The sequence below is a fragment of the Haliotis cracherodii genome, unplaced genomic scaffold (genome assembly GCF_022045235.1).
Source record: "Haliotis cracherodii isolate W230 unplaced genomic scaffold, xgHalCrac1.p SCAF_2, whole genome shotgun sequence".
NCBI lineage: Eukaryota > Metazoa > Mollusca > Gastropoda > Lepetellida > Haliotidae > Haliotis > Haliotis cracherodii.
The window spans coordinates 11482771-11503122 of record NW_027266275.1 but is presented as its reverse complement, the minus strand read 5'-3'; the positions used below and the strand labels follow the sequence as shown (position 1 = coordinate 11503122).

At 40.1% G+C, this 20352-nt stretch overlaps 1 protein-coding gene and 1 pseudogene across 1 annotated transcript; both read left to right on the top strand.

The window, feature by feature from the left end:
• Positions 1-488: 488 nt before the first annotated feature.
• LOC139469781 (tripartite motif-containing protein 2-like) lies at positions 489-3872 on the top strand (annotated as a pseudogene).
• Positions 3873-8577: 4705 nt separating this feature from the next.
• Positions 8578-19082, top strand: LOC139469774 (E3 ubiquitin-protein ligase TRIM56-like). Its single transcript, XM_071252057.1, has 3 exons — positions 8578-8639; positions 15037-15337; positions 15531-19082. The coding sequence occupies exons 2-3, from the start codon at positions 15037-15039 to the stop codon at positions 17234-17236; spliced, it is 2007 nt and encodes a 668-aa protein (XP_071108158.1). The 5' UTR covers positions 8578-8639; the 3' UTR covers positions 17237-19082.
• The last annotated feature ends 1270 nt before the right edge of the window (positions 19083-20352 follow it).

Genomic DNA, 20352 nt, shown 5'->3' with positions numbered 1-20352 from the left:
CAAATAGTTCAATACATATATGATCCGTATCACCAATAGTTAACATTGCTTATAAAGCATATCTAAATAACATATGTATAGTATTTAGATCACCATACATCAGATGCATACACATGTGGCCCAAACGCTCACTCACCAACAAGTCACTTTGCTTTCTATACACCAAGAAAGGACAATTCATGTGAACATCGGAACACGTCTTTGTGTTAAAACAAATGCTTGTGACACGATAGGACTTTACAACTACACTATATTTAATGAATACAAGAAGTATGTATCTTGGGATGTGTGGACATCTCGCCTAGCTATGTCCGTCATAGTAGAATCGATCCGGGAAACTACGTTGTCGTTAGCTCTGGCCAATCAGCACTTGTCGAGGTTTCGTGGTTGCCTCCCTTGTATGTCATACGGAAGATTCAGATAGACACAACTGCTTACCTCGATGGGAAGTGTTATTTCAAGGTTTCCGGGATATTAAGTAAAGCCGACAGGATCCATATGATGAAGAAGTATCTATTCATCTACTAGCATCTGACACAATCAACTTGTATACGGTTTGTATTTCTTAAATATTAAGTTTGTGTGGTGAACACACACATTCAGGGAACTTAAAACTAATGTCAGAGAAACTGAAAGTATGACTTGCCGAGAAAGATCGTGTTTCGTATCCTGAAACACCTTGTATCTTACATTTATCTTACTTCTACCGTTATACGTTAGTTACAACTGTTTATGTGTATCAATTCAGGTAAACAAAGTCCTTCGTCAATATGAAATACTGAAAAAATAAAAACATTAATCTTTGACCCCGACACACTGACTTTCACAGTTTCCTTCCTTGTACTGTGACAGTGAGGGGGCGTGTATATAAACCAGGCACGTAGAGATGGATCAATAGTCCCTCATACAGGACGATGTTGGGGTGTTTTAAAAAATAGCTTTTAGAAATAATTTGATACTCTGTTGAAGCAATGCGACACTGCCACACCTACATAAGTCTTTACATACACTCCCAGCCTGACCATGTCAAGTGCCCTCAACTGTGGTAATTACAGTGATATTCCCTAATGTCAATTCTCTCTTTTGTGTACCCTTACCTTTGTGTTCATGTTGCATACGTAATTGGCAATCAGTTTTAAATCAACAGTGCCAGAAAGTGAGATATATGCTTCATCTGCAGTTATCTTTCTTCATGGTATGATTTTGAAAATTCTCACAGCATTCAGTAGTTTCTAAATAGTGTTTTAAGTACAACATATTAATCATTAAGTCACAGTGTCCCAATACAATCATAAGTTAAATGGGAAATAACGTTTTACATTTTCTTTCACATGCTTAAATTTAAAAATTAAATAAGAAACAAAACATCACTTATTCATCTAACTGAAACATTTCCTGAGTGATCTTGATTGTGACAGTGATCTCATACTATTATGTCCTGTTTTACAGATGGCGACGTCGCGGGCTGAAAAAGTGATGGAATTCCTCACCTGTGTGATCTGCCAGGAACTGTACACAGACCCCTGTACACTGAGGTGTGATCACACATTCTGCAGGAAATGTGTCACAGGATACATCCAAACGAGACCAGATGCTGTACAGTCCAAGACGATCCCCTGTCCCTGCTGTCGACAAGATACCAAAGTCCCCCATCCCAGCCGACCAGTGGAGGAGTGGGCGGGGCAGATCAAACCCAGCATCATTATACAGGGGTTGATTGACACACAAGCTGGACCTTCTACTGAAGGTAAATACAAGCGACAAAATCCTTTCCATATTCACAAGGAATCTCTGCCAAAAGCAGAGTCGATTGTACGATTCCGACTATATAATTAGCATGTGTTTATGAATCACCATTACATAGTGATGATACCAGGTGTTCGCGAAAAGGTGAGCCGCACCGGTGGCACCCGACACAAACACATGCAAAGGCAAGTTAATTTTCAAATGAAAAAACATGGCAACATAAGTCAAATCAAATTGGGAAATGTCCTCAACAAATCTACTGCAACACTTTTTGAAAGCTTTATTGAGGCCTTGAATGTTGTAACCTTGATCAAATAACTTCTGAGCAAAAAATTGGTACCATGGGGATGCCTACCTTTTGCTGAAATGTCTTACCGCCAAATTTTACAAAGATATTATCACGAGTTACGTGCAGCGCCAGAAAATGTATGTATGCATTTAAAAAATATAATTATATATAAAAGTCATTGTGTAATATGTTTTAATGTATAGGTTTATGCTGCACGTTATGATGCCAGCTAAGGGAGACAACTCCAGGGACCTCCTGGTGTCCGGTCTGTGAAGTTAACCTCTGTGGAAGATGTGTCAAGATTCATCGTGCTAGTCCCTTATCTCGTGACCATGAACTATGCGACCTGTCTGGAGAGGTAAAGGTTAAGCAGAGACGCAAGATCATGTGTCAAGAGCACAAGCACAAGAAAGTCATATATATCTGTAAAGACTGTAACAAGTCACTGTGTCAGTCATGCTGCGTGGTCTACCATAGGAAATGTGACTCTGTCGTCACAACCAATTCACAAGTAGAAAGAATGAAGTCAGAGTTGACTCTGAAAAGAAATATCTTGCAGACTAAATATCATGGCAAAGGTAAAAGGATAGAGAGACATACGATGAAATTAGATCAAATAAAAGACAATAAATTGGCCACTAAAGAACAAATCCATCTTTACGCCAATAAAATGATACAGCACATCAGGCTGAAGGAACAAAAGCTGTTGGATGAAGTGGATGAAATAACAGACAAACAAGTCATTCAGACTCATGCTGATGTAAAGCTTGAAGAGATTGAGAAGCAGATGTACAAACATCGTTGTGAGTTCATTGACCAGGCCTTGGTATCGGACTGTGAGATGGACCTGTATGACGCGTATCAGGCCTGGGAGTCGGGAGCTGTAGAGTTGGGGGATGTCAGGGACAAAGACATAGCAGACACACAGAGAATAGATGACATCAGGTTCAAACCTGACACTGACAACGTCCAGCACATCCTAGATGACCTACAACTTGGGAAGATTGACGTCACATATGGAGATGGACTGAAGTGTTCACCAGTGTTGTTCCACACACTTGATGCGACCTCAGAGGATGACGAAGGGATACCTAGAATGCCTGGTGTCACAGCACTTTATGTAGATGGCATACAGACAATTGTTGTTACGGACTACACCAACAAGTGTGTGAAATCTGTCTACAACAGAAACAATCAACCATGTCAAGGTAGACTTCCCCTGGATGACTCTCCATTTGGTCTAACACGGTTGACGGAGAAAGAGGTGATAGTTGCTGTCCCTGGCTCACGGAAGATTCTAACAGTAGAGTTGTCCCCGGACCTGGTACTGAACTCAACCATCACAACAAACAAGGGCTACGCCAGTCTCGCTGTTCTGGGTCCTTCATCTCTGGCAGCAGGTACTTGGGACTGTCTTGATATCCTGGACATGACAGGACAAGTGCTGAGGTCAGTCGCTACACACAACAACGAGACACTGTTTGCCTACCCCGCCTATATGTGTGTGAGCAACAAGGGCAACATACTCGTGTCTGACTGCTGCAAGAAGTCTGTCACATGTTTGACGTCAGATGGGGATGTCGTGTGGAGATACGTCCCTACCGGAGATAGGACACTCCGTAAGCCTACTGGCATCTTAACAACCAACACAGGAGATATCATGTTTGTAGACAAGATCGCCGTGACTATTATACAGCTAACCGAGACAGGGGAATATGTCAGCGATGTCCTCACATCTCAGGATGGCATCAATCAGCCAATTAGTCTGTGCATTGACAAACATGACTCAGTTCTTGTAACTGGTGGAGGGGAAATCAAGAAATTTGTTTTCACATAGTATGTGAATGTAAATCGATGAAGGGCTTTGTCGGATTGAGTTCTCACATCTCGGGATGATGTGTGAGGATGAAAGGGAGGGGATGACGGGGAAGGACAACATGTATTAAGATGCACATTCTTATGTCTCAGCAGCATATGGGCGGCCTGTGTGACACCATATGGAACTCTAACGGCATACGAATAAGAGTAGACACGGGTGACCAAGTGGTAGGAGGCATTCTTTTTGCTGTGAAGAGTTGCGTCCCTTCTCCGAGCCCGGAAACAGCTTATCATGGGCATTAGGCCCAAATCACTTGTAACAATACAATGTTTTGCAATTTTCAATTCATTTTCGAAGCTTAAATCATAACTGTGAGAGGATTTCTGTTATGCGAAGGTCATGTTTACATGTAAGAGTTGAGATAATATATTAAATATATGATGGGTATTAAATGTTTACATGTCCTCTCAATAATTTGCTGTTGTGTTTGTCAGTTTTGATTCATTTATATATTTAGAGATTTTTTTGTAGACAGATGAAAGCAAAAGGATTGTCAAATGAACCCCAGATCTATTTGTACATGTATCTGAATCATGGAGTGAGTGAGTGAGTGAGTGAGTATGAGTTTACGCCGATTTTAGCAATATTCCAGCAATATCACGGTGGGGGACACCAGAAATGGGCTTCACACATTGTATCCATGTCGGTAATCGAACCCGGGTCTTCGGTCTGACGAGCGAGCGCTTTAACCACTAGGCTATCATACCGCCCCTCTGAATCATGGAAAACACTTAACCCGGGATGGTGCTGTGGTCTTTGGCTCAATATGCCTACTCCTTGCCTATATGGTTTACCCCCATTTTACATAGATGTTATCAAGAACAACGGAATATCAATCTGTACCGAACGTCGCAATAATAGTATAGTACAGTATCATATGAGTACAATGAAATGTAAGTCTACATTGGTCTATATGCTTCATATCAATTGTTGTGGTGCTGTGTTGGGATGGCTACACGTTGGGTCAATATGTTCCCGCGATACAGGATACATGTATTTACGACATAATTGGACTTCTGCTGTAATCCAGTTAATATGAAACGAATACCAATCTACGATATCTGCCCAAAACCGATTTACCACTTCATCAGATGGATACAAAACGAGACCTGTTCTACAGGCATACAAAAGTAGGTAGCTCAGGCCAAATAGGGAGATCCGCCTCCGTGGTCTAGCGGTACAGCAACTGCTAAGAGAGAGGAAGGTCCGGGGTTTGATCCCCGGTCGAGTCATACCAAAAGGCGTGAAAAGATTATACTTGATGTTACCCTGCCTGGCGCTCGACTTTTAGGGGCTTAAGATATGACAGTCGGCTCGGAGTCAGTAAACTGTGTTGGAGTGGGGCATTCATGGTAAACTGCAGAATGGTACCTCAGTGAGATGGCACTATGAAATCGGCATTATTCCAGACTAGTACAAGCAGCCACACACAAACACTTCGTTATGTAGTGCAATAAGATAGACACAATTTTGTATGGAAAACAACTTTTTTAATACTGTAAAAGGCGACGTTTCGGTATAGATCCTTATACCGTTGTCAAGCAAGACTCAATGAGTTACTTACTTACTTACTTTGGAGATTTAACGGGGGTCTGTAAATAATCGAGACTGGACCACACAATCCACTGATATCATCAGCATCGATCCATGCACTTTGAATCGATGTCATGCTTAAACCAAGTCAGCGAGCCTGACCACCCGATCCGTAGTCGCCTCTTACGGCAAGCATAGTCGCCTTTTACGGCAAGCACGAGTTGCTGAAGACCTATTCTACCCCATTTGACCATGACACTTTATGCAAGTGTAATAAAAAATGGAGACTCGAAAGATTTCTGGCAAAGAAAATATGACAAAACATATCTCGATCGCCATGAAACATGGTATAAACAATACGTATACATTGTATGTAATGACACGATCATTACTAATCGGCGTGATGAAGCATTTAGTAACATATGTGATGGTAACTCCATTTCGGATCGTTTCATGAAACGGATTTTAATCAATAAGATTACCTTTATCATGGCCTTCAACATCTCTTTTCTAGTCATCCATGGCAGAAGGTCAAGGATCAATAACGCTTACACATTAATATATAGACATCAGATTATATTATTGAATGCAGGAGGTTTACTATACAAGGCGCAGCCCTTGTTTATGCTTCAGTGATTTGAAAACTGCTCATAACATACCGAGCTCCACTACCAATCATATAAGATGCAAGATGTATATAGAAATATGGACAGTGACACTGAAGAAACTGAACATTGTTTTAACTATTCCTTTCCGAAATAGTGAATGTGGTCAACTGTTTTAATAAGGAAATTACTTAACCTGTACTTCACCGTTGAAATACATATCCAGACCCGTCCTTTCACACAACGTTTTTGCAATAGGTAGGTATTTGACGCCCAAGTTGTGTAACCCAGATTATCATAGTTGTATAACATATTGTAAGCTTTCCTTGGCAGTCGCTGTTTGTGCATAGTAAATATTTTTAACCAATATCTGATACAACGAATATATGAATTAACGTACAGAGGATATCTACCGCACTCTCCGTAAACAATATTATTAGGGGAGTTGACTCCAGTCATTAATATCTTTTTACAAGCAAGAAGATGTACTTTTTCGATTGTATTAAAATGTTTAAAACCCCATAATTCAGAGCCATACAAAAGTATTGGTTGTATCTGTGTGTCAAACAATTTAAAGAATATACTTGGGGATAAAGGCTGGAGTTTAGATAAAGTTGACAATAACATGACCATGGCTTTTTTACCCCTTACAGATAAATCCTTAACAAGATTACCCATACTTAAAGTGTTGGTAAACAGAACACCTAGGTATTTATACTTGCTGACAACTTTAACTCTCGAATCCTTATATTACCATTTTTCGACTGAAGCTAATAGGCCACCTCTTCTAAAAACGACTATGTTTGTCTTTTCTAAGTTTACAGTTAACTTCCAATCACCAGTGTAATCAGCAAAATGTTTCATTGGTTCTGAAGACCCGAGACTGAGTGTGATATAAGAATAACATCATCAGCAAACAATAATAAGAACAATTCTAAAATATCCGGACATAATTGGACCCCGTGTTTGCCACTATTCAATATTTCTATACACAATTCGTTAATGAAGAATGAAAGTAGAATGGGACTTAATACGCATCCTTGTTTCAAGCCAAGCGGACAATCAAAAAAGTCAGGGAAATCACCTTTACAACGCACACATGCCCTGACATTAGAGTACATACTTTCAAGAATCAGTTACATTTTCCCCCGTAATCCAGCTCTCCTAAGGCACACCCACAGTTTATGACGATTCACAGAATCAAAAGCCTTCCGGAAATCAAAAAAAGCTACATACAGTTTTCTCCCACGTTTCATCAAATATGTTTCTATAATTGCATTTAATGTAAAAATATGATCTGTAGTCGAATAGTGTTTTCTAAACCCGGCCTGATATTCTGGAATTCTATCCCTCATATTGGCCCATAACGTTAGTTTGTTGTTTAATATACTCGAAAATACTTTCCCCAAAATACTGTTTAATGTTATACCTCTATAATTATCTGCATTGCTATCATCTCCTTTCTTATGAATAGGTATAACAATGCCCTTCGACCACGAACTTGGAAATACGCCTGAACGAAAAATCACAGTAAACAATTCTGTAAGATAGGGCAACATTATCTCCCTTGATGATTGCAGCATTTCAGCAAGAATATTATCCAGTCCCGGGGATTTACGTTTTTTAAGTGACTGGATTGCTGTCAGTATCTCATGACGTTGAATATCAGATTCAAGGATGTACCGATCTATTTCAGAAAAGAAATCATCTTCATTTATCGGATCAAATATGTCATAAAAAAGCGTATGATCAAATACGTCATTTGTTGAAAATACTTCTTTAAAATGAATTGCCCATTCAGCTTTTGAAATGCTACAAGCGAGATGTTTTTCATGTTAATGGATCGAACCTCTTTCCAAAATTTCTTAGCAGTATCCATTGCATTACATAGCTGTCCAATTCTATTGTGTCGTAGCTTGTTCTTATATAACCTGATTTCGTACTTATATCGATTTCTTAAGGAACAGTAACTCTTTCTGTTATCAGCAGACTTGTTACTTCTAAATGTCTGTAGTGCTCGCCTCGTAGCACGTTTTGCCTGCATACATTCAATGCTATAACGTCTGTTAATCATGTAGCCATTCTTAGAGCATACGACTTTCTTCATGCAGCTGGCGGAATTCAGTAAATAGTCTACGAAGCTAGACAAAGACCTATCTAAATCAACATGTAGAAGTTCTATTAATTCAGTCAGATTAAGACAGCTCTTAAGATTATCCAAGTAACGAGATTCGTGAAAATCATTCCAAACATATTTGACCAGAGGCTGGTCACTACACTGGTCAGGACTGGTACTTGTTAGTTTTGTGTGACAAGATAATTCAATAGGGAAATATGATGGAAGAAATCAACTGAACAAATGAAATTATCATTAATGCTACTTCCCTGGTGGCATACAAATGTAAATTCTCCGTGGAAATCCCCATTCACACGCCCATTAACTATGCACAGATTAAAAACATTGCAAACGTTCAATATCAATCAGTCGAGGTATCGCAGTTACCTCCCTTGTATGTTATGCGGAAGAGACAGGTAGACGCAGGTGTGTACCTCGGCGGGAGTTGGTTATTTCAAGACCTTCAGGACAGTAAGTGGAGCTGACAGTGCACACGATAAAGGATTATATGTTCGTCAACTAGCGGTATACAGTATAAGCTTGTATAAGGTTTTTGTTTCTTTAATACTGATTTTGTCTTGTGAACACGCCCATTGATGACCCTTCAAACTAAGAGAAACCGAAAGTAGGACTTGTAGAGCGAGATTCCGTTTCGTATTCTGAGACGCAAAGTATGTTGATACACTTTATCTTATAATTAACTGTAATGAGTTAGTTTTACAGCTGCCTGACATGTTTAAGTTTATTGATTCAGGTAAACGAGGTTCTTCGTCCTTCATGAAATACTGACGCAATAAAAACATGTGTCTCTGACCCGGACACTAATCTTCACAGTTACATCCCTTGTACCGTGACAGTGAGAGCATTGTCTTTACTCAGCGACATTGAGGTGGATCAATAATCCCTCAAACAGGACTGTGTTGGTATGTTTTAAAATGTAGCCTTTAATAATAATTAGCAAAGCAAATAAAGGTTACCAAATAATATTCCCAAATCAAGATTCATTCAATGCACCTAAAAAATAGTACAAATGTTTCACGTAACCGTAACAAAACAAATTCCAAATTGGCAGCAATTCACCCGAGGGGTAATAAGAGTAAACCCTAGAGAAACAGCCGAAGACCTAGAACTCTACACCCAAGAAGCAAACACAAATCAATACCCTCAACCCCAAATAACCAGCACCCGCAGGATAACAACAAACAGAAACGGCAAAACGGTCCCTACATCAATCGTTATTGTAAACTTAAAAAAAACTGCTAAATTTCCTGAAGCCCCTAATCACATCTCTTTCGGTGCCCACACTAAACTAGAAGTTAAACCATACATCAAACAGGTCAAACAATGTTCTAACTGCCTTAGATATAACCACACGGCCACCCAATGTACATTCAAAAAAACTAAATGTAAAAAATGCGCCCAAACCGATTGCCCAGGTACATGCTCTCCCTGGTGCATCCATTGCAAATGCATAAAACATACATCACTCTCAAACCAGTGTCCGCACAGACATGCCCTAACACAACAGGCCAACAAACACATAAACATAGATTCGGCCAAAATCCAAACAAGAAAATATGCACCACCTACATCCAAACCTCTCCTCCCCACACCACACTCAAACACCACACACAAACTCTCGGATTCAATCTGGGGCAACCACATAGAAACCGCACCCACCACTTCGACACATCACCTCACACAGCCACCTACCAACTCCCCCATAACATCAACACCCGCATGCAAAGCAAACAGCAAAACCACAGACACACAACGACCCTCAGCCAGACACTCTACAGCCCACAAGGCAACAACACTTCCCCACAAGCAACCACAACAAAAAAACTCAAACACTGAGGAAACCACAGCTACACCCAACACGCAAGCACAAACTCAACACCCCACACCACAAACACCTCCACAGGTCTCTCCAATGAAAACTCAAACAATAAAAACCAACCTAACCGACGAAGACGAGTATTCTTCCACCGAGGAAATAAATGAAATCACTTTCTCAGCCCCTAAAACCAACAAAAACTTCAGGCGCAAAAATCCTCAATTAACCAGCACTAAAACTCTTAATAACCTCACACTACTCCTAGCCTACATGCATAAGCAAAACTCACCAAATGCTAGTACTAAAGCTTTTCACTCAGTAGCACAAAAACTAAAACTCACAACTCTCTCCTTTGAGTTATTTCTCTCCCAACTTAGGGAAGCTACCAATTAAACAAAACCTAAAACTCAAAACAAACTAATAAACTCTCATCCCCCAAAATGGAAGGACTAAATATATTTCAGTGGAACGCCAACGGATTAGCCTCCCACGGCCAGGAATTAAAAGCTAAATTCAAACGAGACAAAGGTCCACACATAGTCTATATACAGGAAACTAAATTCTCTACCAGATCTAAATTCACCCTACCAAACTATAACTCAATAAGAACTGACCGAGCCAAAACAAACCCAGGTAGAGCCGGAGGCGGCCTAATCATATACGTCAGGGAAGATTTAAGCTACAAAGAACTAAAAATAAACACACCGAACCTAGAAGCAAATGGTATCCAAATAACAAATAACAACCAAAAATTTAATATCATAAATATATACCACTGGGTAGAAAAACAGGTCAAACCTGAGGATTTAAACACCCTCCTCCAAATAGGCAATAAATCTACAATCTTCCTAGGAGACTTTAATGCCCACCACCCTACCTGGGGTATAGAAGATAAAATAGATAAACACGGAAAACTCATCTCAGAATGGATAGAACAAAATGACCTAATACTACTAAATAACAACCAACCTACTAGATACGACAAAATACACCACAAAATGTCGGCTATCGACTTAACCATATGCACCCCAGATTTAGCCCAAAGTATTCAATGGGAAGTACACGGGGTACCACTAGGTAGTGACCACTTCCCCATAAATATAACTATAGGAGACGTAAACATCCCATCGCCAGCCCCAAACCAGGAACCTAAATTCCACTACAACAAAGCCGACTGGGACAAATTTCAGGACATTTGTAACCAGGCTAGCCTAGCTGACCTAGAAAGTAACGACCCCGAAATCTACTGTAAAAACCTCACTGACTATATAATAAACGCAGCTAAAAACTCCATTCCTTTCAAAACAACCAGCATAGGCAAACCCTCGGTTCCTTGGTGGAACGAGGAGATAGAACAAACTAGGCGTAAACGCAAATCCGCATTCAATAAAGCCAAACGTGACTTCAAACACCTAAAGATAGCACATGAACTAAATCACAAAGTACAAAGCTTAGTTAAAACAGCTAAAACAAGAGACTGGAAAAAATTTTGCGAAGAAATTAACCATCATACAGACGCCAGAACAGTTTGGCGCAAAATCCACGCCATTAGGGGCATTAAACGTCATAAAAAAACTCCCAACGTAAACAATTCAACAAACCCCACTGAAAAAGCTAATAACCTAGCAAATCACTTCTCGGCCGTCAGTAGCAATAGCAACTTCAACCAAAAATTCCAGGAACAACTAAAAGCAGAAACTAAATTTACCAAAGAGCCAAAAGATAATAACCTAGAAATTAATCTCCATTTCACAATGGAAGAACTACTCCACGTCCTACAAAATAGGAAAAAGGGCACAGCCCCAGGCTTAGACCTTACTTCATACCAGATAATTAAACAACTACCACCCAAACTACTCCAAACTCTACTGAAACTCTATAACCTCATATATCTAAACGGACAGGTCCCATCACCTTGGAAACAAGCCCTGGTCATACCAATCCCCAAACCCAATAAACCAGCTGACCAGGCTAATTCATACAGACCAATCTCCCTAACTTCTAACTTATGCAAAGTAATGGAATCAATGGCCAAAAACAGGTTACAACACTACTTAGAACAAAACAACATAATAAATCCAGACCAAAGCGGTTTCACTCCTGGACGCTCAACCTTAGATAACCTCGCCCGACTAGAGCAGGACATTAAAACAGGCCAACTTAACAAACAATATACTACAGGCATCTTTCTAGACTTCTCCAAAGCATTCGACATGGTTTGGCATAACGGGCTAATACAAAAACTACAAAGAATAGGACTTAAAGGTCAAATAATTAACTACATCCAAAGTTTCCTAACAAACCGCAAAATCACCGTGGGCATAGACCAAACGCTATCGGACCAATGTCCCCTAGAAAATGGCACTCCCCAGGGCAGCATCCTAAGCCCAACACTCTTCAATATTATGATTAACGATCTATTCGAGGGACTATCCCCCAAAGTAAACACATCAAAATTCGCGGATGATGGAGCCCTCTGGATCCGCACTAAAAGCATTAAAATGGCCCAAAACTTACTACAAAAATCTCTAAATAAAATACAAAAATGGGCTGACAAATGGGGCTTCTCCCTAAACTCAGAAAAAACCACAGGAATAGTATTTAAACACAAAAATATGCAACCCGCCACCCTAAACCTCCAACTAAACAACAAACCAATCAAATTCCAAAAACAAACCAAATTCTTAGGATTAATCTTCGATGAACATCTTACCTGGGATGCTCACATTAAAAACCTTGTAACCAGATGCAGCAAAGACCTAAACACGTTAAGATGCCTAACCGGCTCCAACTGGGGGGCCTCTAAAAACACCCTCCTCTCACTCTATATATCACTCATTAGTTCCAAACTAGACTATGGCAGTGCCATTTACGACACCTTAAACAACTCTCTCATTAAAAAACTAGACTCAATCCAGTATCAGGCCCTAAAACTAATCACACGAACTCAACATGGCACCTCTTCCACCTCACTCCAGGCCTTAACAGGAGAAATGCCACTTAAACTACGTAGGGAACAACTTACCCTAAACTTCTGGGCCGCGTCCCAATCAAACCCACTAATCGAAAACTTAATAAAACAAAATATTAGCCCTAGAAACCAAGCCCTAGCCCGGAAACATCCACTACTTACTCCAATTTCCCAAAGAATAACCAATTACCTAAACGAACACAAAATAAATAATCTTAAACAAAACAATAAATCATCCAATATCTTCACTCCAAAACTTAAAATACCAAAAATAGACACAACACTAGCCGATACACTAAATAAACAGACCGATCCTAACATCGCTAAAACCACCACACTAGCATACATACATGAAAATTGGCCAAATTGGTGTCACATATACACAGACGGATCCTCAGATCCGATCTCAAAACACACAGGTTTCGGAGTCCACATCGCACAACCAACCAAAGACACAAAATCTTACCGACTCCCAAACAACCAATCCATATTCACGGCCGAACTAATGGGCATGGCCTCAGCACTACACAATCAGCAATCTAAAAAACACCAAAAAATCCTCATCCTAACCGACTCCCTCAGTGGACTACAAGCCCTCAAAAATAAAAACACTAAAAACCGCCCCAAACTAATAAATCAAATACTCAATAGCTCAAACAACTTAACTAAGGTAGGTAAACAAATAGAGTTCATTTGGATCCCCGCCCATGTAGGAATCTTTGGAAATGAAAAGGCAGATAAAGCAGCAAAATTATCCCTTAAACTCCCAGAAATAAGCTTAAACTTACCCAGCTCAAAATCAGAAATCAAAAGTGTCACTAAACAAAAAATTAACAAAAAATGGCAAAATATATACCAAAACTCAAATAGCCAAATCAGGAAAGTACTCAAAAAACCCCTAAATAAACCCAAAATACTACACCCATCCAAAAAAATCGACAGAATAATTACCGAACTACAAACAGGCCATACCAAACTAAATAATCACCGTAAAATAGCTAAACTACACACAACAGGAAACTGCCCACATTGCAAACAACAAGAAACACCAGAACACGTACTCATTCACTGCACACACTACCAAACACACCGAACAACACTACAGACCACCCTAAATCTTAAAACCGGACTTACACTAGAATCAATCCTAAATCCACAAAATAAATTAGAAAAATTCAAAGCCTTAGGCATATACCTAATAAAAACAGGACTAATTAGTCGCATTTAAACCCCAAATAAAATATTAAAACCAAACCTACCTTATTTGATAACCACCCAACACACACAGCTCCCTTAGTTCGTCCCCCACCCACTCTTGGCATTCTTTCCAAATCTCAAAATTTCAAAATTACTATATAAGTAACCCCTCCTGGGTTGCACAAACTCACTTTTCCCCTTTTTTGGAAACACATTAAATGGCCTGGCCGGGCCCGTGTGCGACATACGCTTGCAGTCGGAAAGCGCACGTTAAATCTCCAATATAAGTAAGTAAGTAAGTAATAATTAGACGTTCTGTTGAAGCAATGTCGACACTGCCACTCCTACAGTAGTCCATACATACACTACCAGGATGACCATTTCTGACGCCCCCTCCCATGGTAATAATGGCTGGAATGTGACATAAGCATAAGCATAAACATAACAAGCGTAACACGTCTCTACTGGGATACAACAATATACACTGCTATAAATTTCTCTATTTGGTCAACTTTGTGGGTACACCTACCTAACAGGTACTAGTTATCAATTTTAAATACACAGTGCTAGTATGTAAATGTTACAACAGCAGCTATGTTCATACGTGTCCCGTGTATCTTCCTTCATGGTTTTCTACTGGAAACTCTCACACAATATTTCAGTAGATTTTTAATAATATGTTTAGTGCAAAATGTCATTCTGTACTTAACAGTGACCTAATAAAACAAAAAGTTAAATCCTAAAAATGTATTAGCTTTTCACTGTCACACTTATATTTCAAGCTTAAATAGCAACTAAAGGATCTCCTGAAAATGTGAAAAGTGATTGTGCCAAATCTCATACTCTCATTTTTTCTTTTACAGATGGCGACGTCGCGGGCTGAGAAAGTGATGGAGTTCCTCACCTGTGTGATCTGCCAGGAACTGTACACAGACCCCTGTACACTGAGGTGTGATCATACATTCTGCAGGAAATGTGTCACTGCATACATCCAAACCAGACCAGATGCTGTACAGTCCAAGACGATCCCCTGTCCCTGCTGTCGACAACATACCAAGGTCCCCCACCCAAGCCGGCCAGCGGAGGAGTGGGCGGGGCAGATCAAACCCAGCATTATTATACAGGGGCTGATTAACACACAGGAATCTGCGAGACGAACAACAGGTGTGATTTATATACATAAAGTTATCCAGCATTTGAAAGAGGCATCTTTTTGTTTTTATTTCATTGTCATCAAACTAGTTTATGTCTGTTTCCAATCATGCTTGAAATCTGTAACTTGAACATGTAAATGGATATATGTATATGTTAAATTATACATAACCCACGCACACCTAATAATGATATTCCTTCACAGGTGATGATTCCTACAACAACTGCTGCCTGTGTGACAAGCTAGGGGAGACAACTCGTGGGACCGCCTGGTGTCCTGAATGTGAAGAGACCCTCTGTGGTAAATGTGCCAAAATACACAGCAAAAGTTCTGCCTCTTGTAATCATGAATTGTGTAACCTGTCTGGAGAGGTCAAGGTGAAGAAGACACGCAAGGTCATGTGTAAGGAACACAAGGATGAGCAAGTCAAATATCTCTGTCTGGACTGCAACAAGTCACTGTGTCAGTCATGCTGTGTGGTCTACCACAGGAAATGTGACTCTGTCGTCACAATCAGCTCTCAGATCTCGAGGATAAAGCTTGGGTTATCTCGTAAAGTCAATGGTCTGAAGAAAAGGCTTCTTGGTAAAAGCACAAAGATAGAAAAACAAAAATCAAAAGTAAGTGAAATAAAAGACAATAAAGCGTCCGTAAAAGAACACATCACATGTTCAACAAGGAGACTCGTCAAACACATCAAGCAGAAGGAGAGGAAGCTGTTAGATGAATTAGATGAAATAACAGATACTCATATCTCTCAGGTTCGCGCTGCTATAAAGCTTGAAGAGATTGAGACGCAGATGTACAGACAACATTGTGAGTTCATTGACAAGGCCTTGGTATCGGACTGTGAGATGGACCTGTATGACGCGTATCAGGCCTGGGAATCGGGGGCTGTAGAGTTGGGTGATGTCAGGGACACAGACACAGCAGACACACGGAGAATAGATGACATCAGGTTTACACCTGACACTGACAACGTCCAGCACATCCTAGATGACCTTCGGTTGGGGAAGATTGACGTCACATATCGGGATGAACTGCAGTGTTCACCAGTGTTGTTTCACACACTTGATGCAACCTTAGAGGATGACGAGGAGATACCTGGTATGCCTGGTGGAGACTTGAAGGAACCTGATCTATATGACATCACAGTCCTGCTTGTAAATAAAACACAGACATGTGTTGTCACTGACTACAATAACAAGTGTGTGAAATCTTTCTACAACATAAACAATCAACCATGTCAAAGTAAACTTCCTCTGGATAATTCTCCACGTGGTCTAACACAGTTGAAGGAGAAGCAGGTGATGGTTGCTGTCCCTGGATCACGCCAGATTGTAACAGTAGAAGTGACCCCTGACCTGGTGCTGCTCTCAACCATCACAACATGCAAGGGGTACTACAGTCTCGCTGTTCTGAGTCCTTCATCTCTAGCAGCAGGTGCTGCTAGCTATGTTGATATCCTGGACATGGCGGGACACGTGCTGAGGTCAGTCACAACACACAACAATGAGAGACTGTTTGCCTCCCCTTGCTATATGTTTGTCAACACCAAGGGCAACATACTCGTGTCTGACTTTTGGGGGAAATCTCTGACATGTTTGACATCAGAGGGGGATTTTGTGTGGAGATACGCCCCTACCGGAGATAGGGCACTCCGTAAACCTGCAGGCATCTCAACCACTAAAACAGGCGATATCATGTTTGTAGACACTGACACAGAGACAATGATACAACTGAAGGAGACCGGGGAATATGTCGGCGTTGTCCTCACACCACAGGATGGCATCAACCGGCCATCGAGTCTCTGCATTGACAAACATGACTCTGTTCGTGTTACTTGTGGAAGGGAGATCAAGACATTTACTTTACATAGTATGGGAGTGAATATCGATGGAAGGGTTTGACAGATTTAGTTCTTTCATCTCTGGATGGCGTGGGTGATGTACAGTGAGAATAATAGTTTCATTGTGAAAAGATGCACATTGTTTTGTCTAATATTAACATGTGACAAAACCCTTTCCATTTTCATAAAAAATCTCTGCCAAAAGTAGAGTCGATTAATATTGAACGCTTCCCACTATTTTATAAATCATGATTATATTGGGATGTTACCAGGAGGTCGGGAAAAGGTGAGCATATCCTGCCCCACCGGTGGCAGCCGTCAAGAGCAGGTGCAAACTTCAATTTTTCAAATGAAAAACGCGGGAACATATGGTAGAAATCTAAATAGGGAATTGCATCTGACATCATTTTCATCCCCGCCACGAAGAGGGGCGGGGAATACAGAAACGGAGTTCGTCCGCCCTTCCGTCCGTCCCTCCGTATTTCCCACCGTCCCTCCGCTTCTCAAAGGGGACAAATTGTCTCCCAAACTATCTTAGTTAGAGAAATGAAATTTTATACACTGATATTACCGGTCATGATCTTTAATTACTTCGAAAAGTGGAAGTTATGGCCCTTGCTCCATGCTTTTCAACCAAGTGCAAACTGCGTGAAATGGGTACAAGTTTTCTCAGAAACTCCTTAAGTTACATGAATGAAAGTTTCCATACTTATGTGAGAGACACTTGTCAAGAAGATTGGTCCCGTAAATTATATTTGGCTAGAGTTACTTCCCTTGCTACATGTTTTTAGATTTTGAGCATGCACAGTTACGGAGTTCGAGAATTTGTGCTATAAATTATTTTGTATGTATTAATTTCACGTTTAATTGGTTTTTTTCATAAAGTGACCCTAGTGCAGGTGCCAAACTCTTCTTACGGCTTTATAGGACTCCGTTTTATAGATTATATTCACTATTACATGAACAAACAAATTCTAATGTGCCACATGGCAGTGGATATTGATAACGTTGATTTCTTGTTGTCACTGATGCTGATGTTATCCAAATATCTACCATATAACGTTTTGAAAACTTTACTGAGGACTCGAATATGGTAACCGTGATCAAACAACTTTACAAGCGTCGCATCCCGAAATCCTGGCGGAAGGAGCATGCTCGTTTGTACCAGTCCTTATTTATGCTTGATTGAGTGTTTTGGGGCTACCAAGAAAAAGTAGCTTTTGTGAAAATTGGGGTCTACATGTTAATTTGGATGAAACGGAAGTAATGGTATTCAGAAATGGGGGTACACTCAGGCTTTATAAAAATGGTTTATGAGTGACGTTCCAAAAACAGTGACATGTACATACAGCAATTACCCAGGTGTTCTGCATTCTAATCGACTGTCCTGGTCAAAGTGTATAGACACATTGATAAACAGCTTTGTTTCATATCAATGTTTTGATATAAATTCCCACTGATGCCTGTAAATATTTTATTTGAACTGCTTGACACTAAAATATAGCCTGTTATATTGTATGGGGTAGAGGTGTGGTGTTTTCAGCAATACCCAGTATTAGAACCGTTTTGTGCTAATCTCTGTAAATATGTGTTGGGGGTAAGTAAATATGATTTTAGAAGTGCTATTTTAGCAGAATGTAGTAGAGGACAACTTTATGTAGATTATCATTTTAAATGTGTTAAATATTGATTTAAGCTTTTGTGTAAGTGTAAGCGTGAGTGTAATATCCAGAATGTTTCTGATACAATATTTCAGTAAGAAACTGCTATGAAAATCCAACATTCTACTCCTATAAGAAACTAGTAGACAGCAATTCTCGTCATATCCTATGAATTTAGCAACATATGTTAAGGAATCTTTGACTATACGAATTTCTTTGTTGTAAGCATTAGTAATGCCTCTCAGAAATATGGAACTGTTTCTGTATGAAATGTACACGGGTCTATGGCCTAATTACCGAATAAACAATATACTCATTCGTTCTGTCACTCACTCTCTTAACCACTCACAATATTATGTCTGCGAATGTCCTACGATTTACAGCAGAATCATTGCAGACAACATCTTTTTGCAATTTCATTTCGGGTAATAACACACTTTCTGAACATTTTCATCACAGTCTGTGCTTCTCAGAAAATGTGCTCAACCTCCAAGGAATGTGATCTCCTCTTGAGATCGTGAGTTCGTTGCTAGAATAGCAGACTGTTGTCAGTTGTGTGTATGTGAGTGCATCCGTGCGTCGTCCTGGAAAGCCTCCATCTATCGCCTATGAAACCCAAGCATTCTTTTTTTCCGTATTGAATGATATGGTTTGAAAGTAGAATTGCAGCTAAGTAAAACTTTAGTCAAACACCTTCTACATGATCAGTGGTCTTCAGCAACCCATGTTTGTCGTAACAGACGACTTACGGGTTTGTGTGTTCAGGTTCGCCGACTTAGTTGATGCATGTCATCGTATAGCGAATGCAACTATTTATAGACTGCCGTCATATTGTTGGAACATTGCTAAACAGTAAACACGAATCAAATAGAAATGGTCAACTGAACACAAATGTATGTTCTAAATCCATTGCAAATACACCTTCCAGATCTATCCGTTCTGACAATAAACGTCTGCTTTAAATCCCTAAAACCAGATTGAAATCATTTGGTCAGAGAACTTACAAGTTTTGTTCCGTAACGCTATGGAACCAACTGCCACAAGAACTTCGACTTTCTCCCATCCTATCAACACATCTGTTCCATAAATGCAACGGCGATATCAACTCTGTTCTTATTCAATTCACGCCTGTTTTATTAACTCTGTAGCGGTATGGGCATCCACGTGTGGATAGAATTTGGCGCAATACAAATGTAATAATTATTATTTTTATTATTTTTTTGCCAGTTTTTTTCTTTTCATGCACAAGAATGATCTCGTGAAGTGTTCGTACAATCCTCTCCTTGAACCAGTTACTGACTAGTGTGTGTGGCTGCTTGTACAAGTCCTGACTTATGCCAACTTTATTGCGCTAGCCCACTGAGATACCATGCCGCAGTTTTAACATGAATACCCCACTCAAACTCAGTATACTGACTCCGAGCCGACCAGTCTTTGTTTTAGTCGATAATTGTGAGTAGAATAGGTCTTCAGCAACCCACGCTTGCCGTAAAAGGAGACTATGCTTGTCGTACCC